This window comes from Papio anubis, chromosome 10 (genome assembly GCF_008728515.1).
Source record: "Papio anubis isolate 15944 chromosome 10, Panubis1.0, whole genome shotgun sequence".
Lineage (NCBI taxonomy): Eukaryota > Metazoa > Chordata > Mammalia > Primates > Cercopithecidae > Papio > Papio anubis.
In genome coordinates, this window is record NC_044985.1 from 53,637,026 (window position 1) to 53,651,348 (window position 14,323).

Below are 14,323 nucleotides of genomic sequence, written 5' to 3' on the forward strand. Positions count from 1 at the left end.
GTGAAAAATATTGGTTTGTTCATTTATATATAATGTGTAATGTTTAATTTTGTTTCAAATTGAATTCAACTTTATGAAAATTGACCCGAGACGGTAATTTTCATTCTTAGGCAGTTTGGAATTCATTATTATCAGATTTTTCCAGCCTATTGCTATTGTGAACAGTCTTTGGAACTTCATTAGTCTCTACATTCATCTTTATTGTTTCATTTATTATCAGTTACCTAATGCTTCTTATCTTTCAAGGAGTAGGATAGTCCTCAATGTTACACTTTCAAGATTCCAAGGACAAAACAAGTATAAATTTCAAAAACCTTCCTGTGATTGTTATATAATGTATATTATAATATATACTATTATAAGCATTGGTTTGATGGGTCTCCAGAAACTTTGGGCAATCCAGACAAATGGAATCCCTGACCCTATTAAACTGAAGACTTGACTAAAATTTTGATATATGGACACCATGCAGTTCCAGCCTGTTGTCCTGTACCAGTAATCATGCTGGACAAGATTTTGTAGTAGACATATTTTGAAGCCCTGGGTTCTAGTTTTGGCTCTGCCTCTTTTTTACTTGGGTGACTTGGTCAGCTCATTAAAAAATATTTGAATTTCTCAGTCTGTTTACTGACCTTTTAAAAACAAAGTGAAAGAGAAATGGACAGTAAGTCTTGCTCTTTGTTATTGTGAAGCTCTCTTCCATCTACCACTTAAACGTATGTGTTTCTTTAAGTAGATTTATACTGTGTTTTGTTAGTTCAACCATTCCCTAAATGCAGATGACTCACAACCTTGTTACAGTCTTAATAGATTCAAATTTCTTTTTTTCTTTTTTTCTTTTTTTAGAGGGAGTCTCTCTCTGTCGCCCAGGCTGGAGTGCAGTGGCGCCATCTCCGCTTACTGCAACCTCCATCTCCCAGGTTTAAGCAATTCTCCTGCCTGAACCTCCTGAGTAGCTGGGATTACAGGTGTGCACCAGCACACTTGGCTAATTTTTGTATTTTTAGTAGAGACAGGGTTTCACCATGTTGGTCCGGTTCAGATTGCTAACAGGTCTGATTATTAATGTAGATCCCCTTGTAGGTACATGAATTTTCTCAGGTTCTGAATTAACTTTTAAAAACTATCTGTCCATACTATATTTCCTTTTGTGCCCTTATTGTCATTTAATGGTATCTTAAATTACTTAATTGTCCATTCTGGAAACTTTCTTCCCTTGCAGTACTAGTTGTGTTCAACCTGTAATCAGATACTAAGAATCTTTCTTTCATTCCAGAAATATTCCTCTCCTGCTTTTTTCCTTTATTTCTCTGTATTTTAAAAATATGGATTATTAATGTATTTTAAAAATGTGGATTATTAAGGTAACTTCTTAACTGGTTTTCCTATTTCTAGACTCTTTCTACTGTGACCTATCTCAATACCAAACTTACTTTTCTAAGCTCTATAAATCTCCCTCTCCTTTACTTAAAAATCATTCAAGTTCTCATCACTTTATAGGATAACATCTATTTTTCTTCTAGAGACATTTAAAATTCTCCACAGGTTGCCCTCAACTTGGCTCTCATAATTCATTATCTTTTATTTTTTATTTTTTGAGATGGAGTCTCACTCACTGTCGCCCAGACTGGAGTGCAATGGTGCGATCTCAGCTCACTGCAACCTCTGCCTCCTTGGTTCAAGTGATTCTTCTGTCTCAGCCTCCCAAGTAGCTGGGATTACAGATGTGCACCACCATGCCTGGCTAATTTTTGTATTTTTAGTAAAGACAGGGTTTCATCATGTTGCATAGACTTGTCTTAAACTCCTGACCTCAGGTGAACTGCCCACCTTAGCCTATAATTCATCTTCTTATACCACCTCTCCCTCCGTACCTTTATTGGATTGATTATTATTCCTCAACGTGCAGTGTCCTTTCTTGATTCCTGTGCTTTTGTTCAAGCTAGTCTCTTTCTTTGGCATACACTCTTTCATTCTCTTTTGTTGGCTCAGTGTTTTTCTTGCATGAGAGTTATCTTGGAAGCTTAAAAAATATGTATGCATGAGCCCCACTGTCAGAGGTTTTGATTCACTAGATACGCAGTGGGACCTGGGTAGTGATTCTAACCAAAATGAAGAACAATTAATATTAACTCTTTGAAATTTTAAAGTTTTCTTCAAATATTCTGAAGACTCAGATATATAATCTACTCATTTATTCCTCCAGTCAGATTGTTTTCATAATGTACCTTGTTTAATTTCCACTGTAGCATTTATCAAGAAACTGTCATATAATATGAGGTTTGTTTGTTCATTTATTAAAAAACTATATGCCAGACATTATTTTAGATGCTTAAATTTTTGGTACTGAACCAAATAGATACAGTTCTTGCTCTCATGGGTGAGATAAACCTTGAGTAAGTAAACACATCTGTTTACTTCACAAGCTTTCATAAAGTGCTTTTTGGGAAAATAACAGGTTGTTATGAGGGAGAGTAATGAGTATGAGGACTAATGATTTGAGTATCAGAGAATGTCTTTATGAAGAGAGAATATGAAGGGCCTATCTCTGTGAAGGTTAAATTGGGGTTAGTGGTAGTCGCGCGGGAGATTAGAGGGAATAGCCTACCTTCGGTAGGAAAGTGATTGGTCCTTTTTTTTTTTTTCTTTTGAGACGGAGTCTTGCTCTGTCTCCCAGGCTGGAGTGCAGTGGCACGATCTCGGCTCACTGCAAGCTCCGCCTCTCGGGGGTTACGCCCTTCTTCTGTCTCAACCTCCCGAGGAGCTGGGACTACAGGCCCCTGCCATGATGCCTGGCTAATTTTTTGTATTTTTTTTTAGTAGAGACAGGGTTTCACCGTGTTAGCCAGAATGGTCTCGATCTCCTGACCTCATGATCCGCCCGCGTCGGCCTCCCAAAGTGCTGGGATTACAGGCGTGAGCTACTGCACCCGGCCGTGATTGGTCTTTTTAAGGAATTTGTGGCTGGAACCACAGAGTAAACAAGGTGGAGTTGGAGAGAGAAGCGGAGATCAGATTATTATTGCAGATATTCGCAGATCATGTTAAGGACTCTTGGATTCAATTTTAAGGAGAAACCACTGAAGATTTTTAAGCAAGGGTTTAATGTGATCAGATTTACCCTTAAAAGATCATTCTGTTCCTGGAGAAGACTGGATTTGAGCAGGAGTAGCGTGGGTGGGAAGCAGCAAAGCCAGGAGTAAATAGACCAATTAAGATGCTACGATAAATTGATCTCACTTGTATGTAGAATCTAAAAAAGTTGAACTTATAGCAGTAGAGAGTAGAATGATGGTTTCCAGAAGCTGGGGCTGAGGGAGTGGGAAATGGGGAGATTTTGACTAAAGGGTACAAAGTTTTAGCTAGAGAGGAGGAATAACTTTTTGAAATCTATTGCACAGCATGGTGACTGTAGTTAATAATAATGTATTTTACATTTCAGAATTGCTAAAGGAATAGGTTTTTAATGCTCTCACTACAAAAAATGATCAGTGTCTGAGGTGATGGATATGTTAATTAGCTTGATATACTCATCCCACAATCCTTGTGTGTGTGTGTATATATATGTGTATATATATATACACATATATATATCTGGAAACATCACATTGTACCCCATAAATAAATGTAGTTATTATTTGTCAACTAACAGATGCTATGACAGTAGTCTGAACATGAAATTCAGGTAGCATATATATTTGATATATATATATTCAAAGTGTATTTTGGATATTCAAGATGTATTTTTGAGGTAGCATCTACAGGCTTGGTGATGGATTGTACATTATTGATGAGAGAGAGAGACTTTTGAGTTACTGTGTATGGAAGTGCTATTTACAAAGGTAGTAAAGACTGAGAGAATGTCAAGTTTAGAGAGATCAGAATTAGCTTTAAATAGGTTAAGTTTGAGGTGCCCGTGAAATGTCCAAGTAGAAATAGAGAATAGACAGTTGGATATATGAGTCTCATGCTCAAAAAGTAAGTCTGGACTGAGGTTATACATTCTAGACCCTTCGACACATAGAATATATTTATCACCAAGGGATGGAATGAGATTAAATAGGGAGAAGAGAGATGTGAACCCCGAAGAAAAAACTGACATTTAGATATTAAGGATAGGGAGAAGAGAAAAATCAGAAGAATGCCATGTCATGTATGTAAGCCAACAGAAGATACTCAGTAAAGTGGGTTGATATGATATTGATATAAAAAGATCAATATTTTAAGAAGATTATTCTGACTACTGTGTTAAAGATGAATTTGAATTATGAGGCTGAGGTTATGTTTATCTCTTTGATAATGAAAAATTATTGTTTCTGGGCAGTAGTTCATATTTCAGCTTTGAAGGCTAGAATTACAATGCAGTATGGTTCTCCTAATCTATGAAATAAAGAGAACAGAGAGAAAACAGGCTCCTGTTGTCCTGGCAGTGTCAGAGAGTAACTTCTCAGTTATAGGAGCATCTGGTTCCTAGATAAGACATTCTCTTGGTGAACACTTACACTATGTGAGACATTATTCTAGGCACTTTTCATATATTCTTATCTAACCTTCATTGCATCTCCTATAAAGTACATGGCATCATTCTGTTCTTTCAGAGGTTAAATAACTTGCTTAAGTTCACATACTATAAGTAGACACTGAATTTGAAAGCAAATTCATCTGATTTAAAAACCAATGCTCTTTATCACTTTGCTATAGTTGTTTTTTAAGCAAGAATGTCCAAAGCTTTTTAGCTGCAGTGCTGTCAGGGTTTAGAAGTATAAACTAGAAGAAACACTATTGTTTGTAGGAAAAAAAATGTTATTTCTCTGTTTAAATTTTCTACTGTAAAATATAAAACTTAAGGATTAAGTAATTTAAAAGGAAACTTCACTTGATAAATTACTGTCTTTGTATGATTGCATTGAATGCTATTTGATTCTTGAAAACATTAAGGGCTAGTTAAAAAAAGTAATACTACTGAGATAGCTCAGTCAGTACAGCATCATACTTTTAATGCTAATTAACTAATGACATGAAGATTGGATAAGAGGATGACACGTTTCTAGAATTTTACTGATACTTGCTTTCTAAGGAGAAAATTAAACTGCAAAATCTTCATCCGGTGGCAACTATAGGGTACTACAGACTTGATAAAAGATTAATGTGGTCTTGACTCTTTGGAGCACTTAATTACTTGTCACACATAGTGTTAACCTATGATACAGAGCATTTTATGTACATCATTTCACTTGCCGCTTCAGGACAGTACTGGGAAGTAGGTTGTATTATGCCCGTTTTTACATGTGGAGAAACTGAGACTCATAAAATTTAAGTAATTTGCTCAAGGTCATAAAACTACTAAGTTAGCATGCATACTGACTTTTTTGGGGGTTGGGGAGTGGTAGTAGTGAGAAGATAGGAGAGAGACAATCAGAACATGATTATGAAATATGCTGTATTTATGAATGGAATTAACTGGTCACCGTTTTAAGACTCTTAGTACCTACTTGTCAAATTGTTCTCCAGAAGGTGGTGCCAGTTTACATTTGCACTAAGAGCCTGTAATGGTACCCCATTGCCCAAATGCTTGATGAAATAGGAGAACATTTGGTTTTAAAAGTTTATTTATCTGTGAATTACCTGCTGCTTTAGTTTGGTTATGACAGATTATTTATGAAAACTTATAAGTGCCATTAATTTGTTTTCAGTGAGAGGTGTGGAATAGAATGTATAAAATAATATTTTATAAATGTAAATCTCATATAGCATAGATTAAAACAGGATGAGAATGTTAGTAAGGTGACCAGGTAAGTGATTTTGGTCTGTATTGTGGCAATGGAAATAGGCATGAAGTTATATGATAATATCAAGCAAGAATTGACATGACATGGAGATGAGTAAGGTGAAGGAGAAGTCAAGAATGAATGTGAGACTTTCAGCTTTTTAAAAAGGCATGTTTATATCATTTACATAGGTAGCTGATGAGTTTAACCCACGTGGCTTTGATGCTTTCTGTACTTACACATTATACATTGATACCCCAAAATATCTTTTTTTAACTTAAATAAAATTCACCATTTAACCATTTTAAAGTATATACTATTAAGTGGTTTACAGTGTATTCACAAAGTTTACCACTACTACCACTGTCTAATTCCAGAGTATTTCTATCACCCCCAGAAGAAATTGCATACCTCCCAATTCCAACCTCCCCTCATCTCTTGGAAATCACTAATCTACTTTCAGTCTTTATAAGTCTGCCTAGTCTGCACATTTCATATAAATGGAATCCTGTAATATGTGGCCTTTTGTGTCTGGCTTCTTTCACTTAATGTAATGCTTTCAAGGTTCAGCTGTGTTGTAGCATGTCTCAGTACTTCATTCCTTTTTCTATCTGAGTAATATTTCATCATATGGATATACAACATTTCATTTGTCCTTTCATTAGTTGATAGATATTTGGGTTGATTCCACTTTTTGGCTGCTATGAATAATACTTCTGTGAATATTTATGTACATTTTTTGTGTGAACATATGTTTTCAATTCTCTGGAAATACACATAGGAGTGGAATTACTTGGTTGTTTGGTAACTCTATATTTAACTTACCAAAGAACTGCCAAATTTTTTTTTTTCTTTTTGAGATAGGGCCTCACTCTGTTGCCCAGGCTGGAGTGCAGTAGCGTGATCATACCTCATTGCATCCTTAAACTCCTGGGCTCAAGCAGCCCTTTCACCTCAGCCTCCCTCCCAAGTAGATAGGACTATACATGCATGCCACCACTCTTGAGTAATTTTTAAATTTTTTTCGCAGAGACAGAGACTTGCTGTGTCCCAGCTAGTTTTGAACTCCTGGCCTCAATTGATGCTTCTGACTTGGCCTCCCAAAGTGTTGCCATTATAGGCGTGAGACACCGTGCCCAGCTGCAAACAATTTATCAAAGCAGCTGTACCATTTTACAGTCTTATCAGCAGTATATGAGGATTCCAATTTCTCTGCATCCTTCCTAACACTTTGTTTCCTTTTTTAAAATTATGGCCTCTCTAGTTGGTGTGAAGTGGTATCTCATTGTGGCTTTGATTTGCATTTTCCTATGATGTTGAGCATCTTTGATTGTGCTTATTGGTCATTTGTGTATTTTCTTGGAAGAAATGTCTTTTTAAATCCTTTGCCTGTTGTTGTTGTTGTTGTTGTTGTTTTTGGTGAACAAGTCTATCATTATTTCTATTTCTGTTTAATTTGGAACTCACCTATTTTGGTGGATCCGTTTTACCACAAAACATTGTAGTTGTGTTTTACAGTACTCTTACTTCAAGTGGCACACACATCATATCTTTTCCCTAATTCTGTTGTAAGTCAAGGTATTCACAGGTTACTTACAGTCCGCATATGCTCTGCCCTTTCTTTTTAATTGTGTAAAATATACATAACATTTACCACTATTTTTAGCTGTGAAATTCAGTGACTTGAAGTACATTTACAGTGTGGTACAACTCTCGCTACTGTCCATGTCCAATACTTTTTCATCAGCCGCAAAGAAGCTCTGTACCCATTAAACAATGACATTAGGGAATTTATGATAAATTGGTGGGGGGGGGGGTCTCCTGAAATGGAGTCTGATTTAAATCTATTTAAAATCTATTTCAGCTTTCATTCATTTTTAGAAACATATTGTAAAAAAGGAAGCATATCGACTTATTTAATTTTCATATTTGTCACTGGTTGGTTATGAAGGGACAGTTTCTTGAAATGGCAAATATAATATTGAAAATGTTTACGTTTTACCATTTTATGTATATACAATGCATATAATGATTATTACATATAATTTAATGTTGAAAATATATGTTTATATATTATACATTTATTATATATAACTTACTATTTTAGGAAACTCAAGAATATACCCGAAATGTTGTTAGATATTGCCTTGAAGCTCTTCAAGACTGGTTTGATGCTATTAACTTCGTAGATGAGGTATGTATATTTTCTGATGTATGTAAAGACATTTAAGAAAAGTGTTAGATTTCATTTAATGTTGAAAATAATACCTTTTCATAGGAGAGGGGAGGAAGTAATGAACATATTAGGCTTTGAAAAAGAGAAACCCAAAGGGGAGACTAATTCTTTAGTTCTTTGACATTTAGGAGATTCTGGAGCACACTAATATGTCTGCTTATTTCCTAGAGAAGAGTGGCATGATTTGTTTTTCCATTATGAAGTATATATGTTTCATTATTTCTTATTGAGTGAAAATTAGTTTCAGTTGAATATATAAAAGTGACAATGCAAGTGTGAATAGGATAGGGGAGATTAATGAAAAGGGTATCACAACTCTATTAATTGGACAGTGTTCTGCTTGTCAGAGTAGGAAAAGATGGGCTTGAACAAAGGTGATTATTGTTAATAATGAGAAGAGCTGGCACAGGACTTGGTATGTATGAATTGAACAAGTAATTGCTTTTATTAGTCAGCCAAGTTTACCATCAGAAGCTCCTTCTATTCCTCTTATGAAGCAGGGTCAGAATATGCCATATGCAAAAGAAAGACCATGTTTCAGACAGCTCACCCCCACTTCGTTTGGTTTCTGAACCCTGGGCACACAGAACATTGCTGTGTGTTTGTGTATATGTGGAGGGTAGGCAAATTTTATCTCGTGTGTATGTGTGTTTTTTTCCCTTTCTGTTTTAAAAATTTTTGACACAATCACAAATCTATTGGAAAGTTGAGTGGATAAAGAGCTTTCTATTCTTGAACCATTTGAGAGTTCAGTTGTTGACTTGATGCCTCACTATCCCCATGCATTTAAGTGTTTCCTACAAACAAGGATATTTTCTTATATAGCCAGAATGCAACTATAAAAATCATTAATATATTATTAACATTTAATTCTTATAACTCATTTATGTTTTATCAGTTGTCCCATGATATCTTTTATAGAAAAAGGATCTGGTTCAGAATTGCATTTTGCATTTTGTTATCATGTCTCTAATCTCCTTCTGAGACATTCTCCCAGTCTTTCTTTGCATTTTAGGACAGTGACTTTTTTTTTTTTTTTTGAGACAAAGTCTCACTCTGTTGCCCAGGCTGGAGTGCGATCTCCGTTCACTGCAACCTCTGCCTCCCAGGTTCAAGCAATTCTCCTGTCTCAGCCTCCTGAGTAGCTGGGATTACAGGTGCGTGCCACCGCACCCAGCTGATTTTTTTATATTTTTAGTAGGGACAGGGTTTCATCATGTTGGCCAGGCTGGTCTGGAACTCCTGACCTCAGTTGATTCACCCGCCTCAGCCTCCCAAAGTGCTGGGATTACCGGTGTGAGTCACTGCTCCTGGCCAGGACAGTGACATTTTGAAGAATGCCTCTCAGTTTGAGTTTGTTTCATGATTAGATTCAGATTATGTATCATTTTCAGGAATATTACAGAAGTGATGTTGTAGTCTTTTCATCGCATCCTATCTGGTGGTTTGTGATTTGTGTTCTATTACTGATGATGTTCCCTTTGATCACTTGATTAGGGTAGTACCTGCTAGACTCTTTCATCATAAAATTACCCTTTTTCTCATGTAATTAATAAAGTATTTTGTGATCCAGTTTTTAATTCATTCATTTATTTTTGTCTCTAGAGATTCATAGTTTCTATTTTATTCAATGGGTTATAAGCTATTTCCGTCATTATTTGATGCTCAGATTGCTTCAGATTTGGCCAGTGAGAGCCCCTTTAAGCTTAGTTTCTGCTTGTCCCATCATTTTTTGAGAACTTCCATGTTTTCTGGCCCATCAGGATGTTTCAGACTCATAGTTTCCCCATCCATTCCTGGAATCAATCATTTCTTTATGGATCCCTGGTTACTTTTAGTGTGGAACAATATTTAGAAAAATCTAGGTGCTACATGTGCTCATTGCTATTGGCGTATCACTGCTCCCAGGACTTCACAGTGAACAGAGGAGTATATGTATGTAAGTACATATACATATTTGCATCTATATTTATTTTTTTGTCTACAGTGAAATCTGTGAGTTCAAACTGATATTTTTAATTCAAGTTTAACACTGTAGGATTTATTCTAGTTTTCTTCAATAGTGGAAAACCTGGCTTCCATTATCTTTAATATGTTTACTTATCTATAAATACATATTTATTTATGACCAATCTCACATATAAATATGAGAAGCGACTCTCATCTCAGTTGCCTCTCTTTCCCCTGCATGGATGCCTCTTTTCCCTGCTTTGACTCTGAGTCCTCATCCTAGTACCCCTTTTCCCACACGTGGACACCCTCCTCATCCTGCCTGGGCTCTGACTCCCCACTTTGGGAGTCTCCTTCTGTGGAGAAGCCCTGTTCACCCTCTTTGTGCTTGAAATTCCCGCACCAGGCTCTTCCTGTTTTTGGATGTCCTCCTCATTCTGCCTTGGCTCTGATGCCTCCTGCTGGGCTCTTTGCACATGTGGATAATCTCCTTACCCAGCTTGGATTTTGATTCCCTATTCCAGGCTGGCCCCCTGTATTGTTGCCCTCCTTACCTCAGTCAGGCTGTGATTCCCCATTTGGAGGCCCTCCTCACCCAGATTGGCTCTGATGCTCTACACTGGGCTGCCCTGCTGTGTGGGTCCCCTTTGACTCTGTCCACATCTGATGCCCTGTGCTAGGCCACACCCCCTATGCCTGAGCAACCCCTGACATCTCAACCCCTCGATTACCCCCAACAGTTGCCCTCCTCAGTCTGAGCTCTGACTTCCCTCTCAGTTTCCTAACCTTTAGATGCTTATTTTACCATGCTCCCTCTCTTTACCTTCCAGTGGCTTTAGGAATGGTTTAGGAAGGGAAGAACCCTTTGTTATCTTTAATTCTAATCCCTCCTTTCCTGAATTAATTTTTCTTTACCCCTCATTACCCCTCCCCCAACATTTGTGTCAGCTCTTAGCCTTCAACCTGGATTTTGTCCATTTGGATTTTGATTCTGCCCTGACCAGCTCATCTTGATTCTTTGCTTTGTGTAATTGTTGGTCTTTAGGCTTAAATTCTGTTTACATAAATGGTAATAGGTCAGTGTTCAGAGAGAATATTCTCCAGCCTTCATGGAGCTCCATCCCACTTCCAGCCTGCTTCCCTCCTTCTTCAACCTGTCCAGGGTCAGTCCCTCAGCTGGAGCTTTAACTGAAGCTTTTCTCAATCCAGCTTTCTTTGGTGTTTGAAACTTCAGGAGTTATTGTTGAAATAGTAGCATCACTAAGGCAGCAGTAAGATTGAACTGGGGGAAAATTATACAAAAGAAAATGATATTTAAATTAATCATGCTTGGAATCAGGAGTATAGTGAAGGACGGTTAGAATCATGTATGACATACAGAGCAGCTGAACTCTAGGAAATATTGTATTTGTTTTTCACACAGAAATATTTTTAGGAAGATATTGAATGTTCTCAAAAATTTAAATGGATTCTTAAAAGAGTAGAAATTAAGTATAGAACTTAAGGAATCAAATAATATGTTATTTATTTATTTATTTATTTTTGAGATGGAGTTTTTGCTCTTGTTGCCCAGGCTGGGGTGCAGTGGCACAATCTCGGCTCATTGCTGCCTCCACCTTCTGGGTTCAAGCGATTCTCCTGCCTCAGTCTCCCGAGTAACTGGGACTACAGGCTTGTGTCACCATGCCTAGTTAATTTTTGTATTTTTAGTAGAGATGGGGTTTCACTGTGTCGACCAGGCTCGTCTCGAACTTCTGACCTCAGGTGATCCACCCACCCTGACCTCCCAAAGTTCTGGGATGACAGCCGCGAGCCCCTGTGCCTGGCCCATGTCATGTTTTTATATGGTGCTTAAAGGTTTTATTATTCCTCCTTTTTTTTGTCATTGGGAAGTGGAGATGCAGAGATATTAAATGACTTGCCTATTGTTATGTAGCAAATTATGGTACTTCTGGGTCCACAGTCCACATTTTGGAACTCCTTGTGTGGTAGTGTTTTAACTATATTGGTTGTTGGCAGTGGAAAGAGCTTTAACGTCAGGCAGATTTGAGTGTAAATTGTGACTCTGCCATAATTTAACTAGCTATGTGGCCTTGGATAGATTTTTTTAGGTTTAATTTTTAATATATTTTTACTTTTTTTTTTTTTTTAAACCCTGCTGAGCCCATTTCCTCATCTGTTGAAGTTGGTAACATTAACCAGTGAGGATTGACTAAGAGGCACATATTACATGTGTGATAAACATTAGTTCTTCTTCCATCCTCCCAAAGTGTTGAGATTACAGGTGTGAGCCATTGTGCCTGGCCAATAATATGTTTTGAACTGAAGTAAGCCAAATCAATCATACAGAAACAGGGGATGGAATACATTTTCCTATAAGATAGGCCATTTAAGAGTTCTTAAAAATATGAATATCATGTAGGGCAACAATTGTGAGTTTGTAGCAGAGTGGGTTTGGCTAGAGTCCTCTGGTAAGAGGAAAGTAGAACATGCATTCATATAGCAAATATTTATTGAATGTTTACTATGTTGTAAACATAGGGGATATAGTGGTAAAACAGTCTGTAACTTAAGGAAGTGGAAGACAAGTATATGGTTAATTTGATTCCTGTGCTTCTGTAAAGTTGTGACCACGTGCCATGTAGGAGGATAAAAGGGAGCACCTGACTTAGCCTGAAGAACCCAAGAAAAGCTTCTTAGTAGAAGTGTCAACCGAGCAGTCTTAAAGATACATTAATCCAATGGGAGAAGGGATATATAACATTTGGGGCAGAGGGAATAGTGTATATACAAAGGCACAGAAGCTTAGTAAGTTAGGGGCAGTACCTATGGTGCATGAATTTGTGTGACAGATGAGGCTGGAGAGGTAAGCTGTTTCTTCTCAGGAGTTGGAAGGTTATCAGGAGGCTAAAACCATAGGGAGTCATTAAAAGATTGTGAGTGGAAGAAGTTCAAGATTAAATTAATGTTTAAGTAAGACCACCTTCTGACAGCATATAGCGGGTAATAGAAGATATGTTAGTCAAGGTTCTTTTAATGCAAGGGGAAAAATAATTTAAAGCAGCCTGAGTTAAAGAAGCAGTCATTTATTATTAATACATAGGGGTGTCTCAGGGTTAGGGCACCTGGACCTCAGGGATGGACTGGAAATCTGAATAGGAGCTCTTGTCGCTTGCCTTTGCTTTGCCCTGTGTGTATGTGCCTCATTTTTTCTTCCCTTCCCGTACTTTGTCCATGTGGTGAAATACTGCCTTCTTATAGTTGCCTAATGTTACCATTTCAGGCATACTCCCAGATTGTCTGTGAATGTCCCTGAATCCCAGTTCCAATTTTTTAAGAGAGAAAATCATTGCTCAGGCTGGGTCAGATGTGCCCTGCCCTGCCTGCAGTCAAATATGGCTACTATAAACTTGACTGTCAGGCCCCAATCTCTGTGTGTGGTTGAGGTGGCAGAGAGTGGGAAAGGAAGACACATTCTGAGAAGATGGGAAGCTTGTGAGCTAGGCAGACACCACAAAAGGTGTTTTATGGAAGATAATAGTAGAAGAAGCAGTTATCACTGAAACCTAGGCACTAGGTGTTGAGTGCCTGAGCTAAGGTTAGTTAGGTGCAGTGTAGACAGAAAGAAGAAAGTGGATTTAAGAGATTATTTAAAAAATAAGTAAACATAATTTGATACCTCATCAAATATAGGAGGCTTGTGAGAAGGAGGAAGTCTACATTTCATATTTAAATTACTGGGAATCTGGAGAAGAAATATTGAGGAGGATTGAGTTTTATGGCAAAGATACCGAGTTTGGTTTGAACACACTGTATTTGTAGTCCCATGGAATATTAAGTATTGATGTTCAGTAGACACCTGAAAGTGAGATTTGGAGTTCAGGAGTGAGATTTCTGCTGAGATTTGGGAGTCAACTGGGTAGAGTTAGCAGCTGAAGCTGTGTATCTGGATAAATTCACATATAATGAGAAGACTGTAGAGTGAAGAATGGAATCCAAGGACTATTAGTATATATAGGAATAGAAGAAGCGCTTATCAAGTAGCCAGTCTGTGATATTAGACAAGGAAGGAATATGGACTTTAACATTATGGAGAATGTGAATATAGGATATGCTAAAGCCCTGAAAGATAAAATAGAGTTCATGGCTTACTAGTTAATAGCAATATGTACTGGATACTGTGCTGTTTTACTTATTTCTTGCAGCTGCCCAACTCTTTATTATTCCTACTCTAAGGACCAGACAGCTTAGGCACAGAGAGGCAACTTGCCCAGTTTTACAGGTAGGTGGCAGTGACAGGATTCTGCACTTAGGGCGCAGGCACGGTGGCTCACGCCTGTGGTCCCAGCACTTTGGGAGGCTGAGACAG

The 14,323-nt window shown here is 37.5% G+C and overlaps 1 protein-coding gene across 12 annotated transcripts in view; it reads left to right on the plus strand.

Moving 5' to 3' along the window:
* Positions 1 to 14,323, plus strand: part of UBR3 (ubiquitin protein ligase E3 component n-recognin 3) — a 263,282-nt gene that overhangs the window by 84,263 nt on the left and 164,696 nt on the right. For all 12 annotated transcript variants that reach the window (XR_004176549.1, XM_031651339.1, XM_031651340.1 and 9 more), the window contains exon 11: positions 7,876 to 7,962. Coding sequence is in view for 11 of the 12 variants with exons in the window: in XM_031651339.1 (XP_031507199.1) it covers positions 7,876 to 7,962 (87 nt within the window). In the remaining variant the exon portion in view is untranslated. The remainder of the gene's footprint in view (positions 1 to 7,875; positions 7,963 to 14,323) is intronic.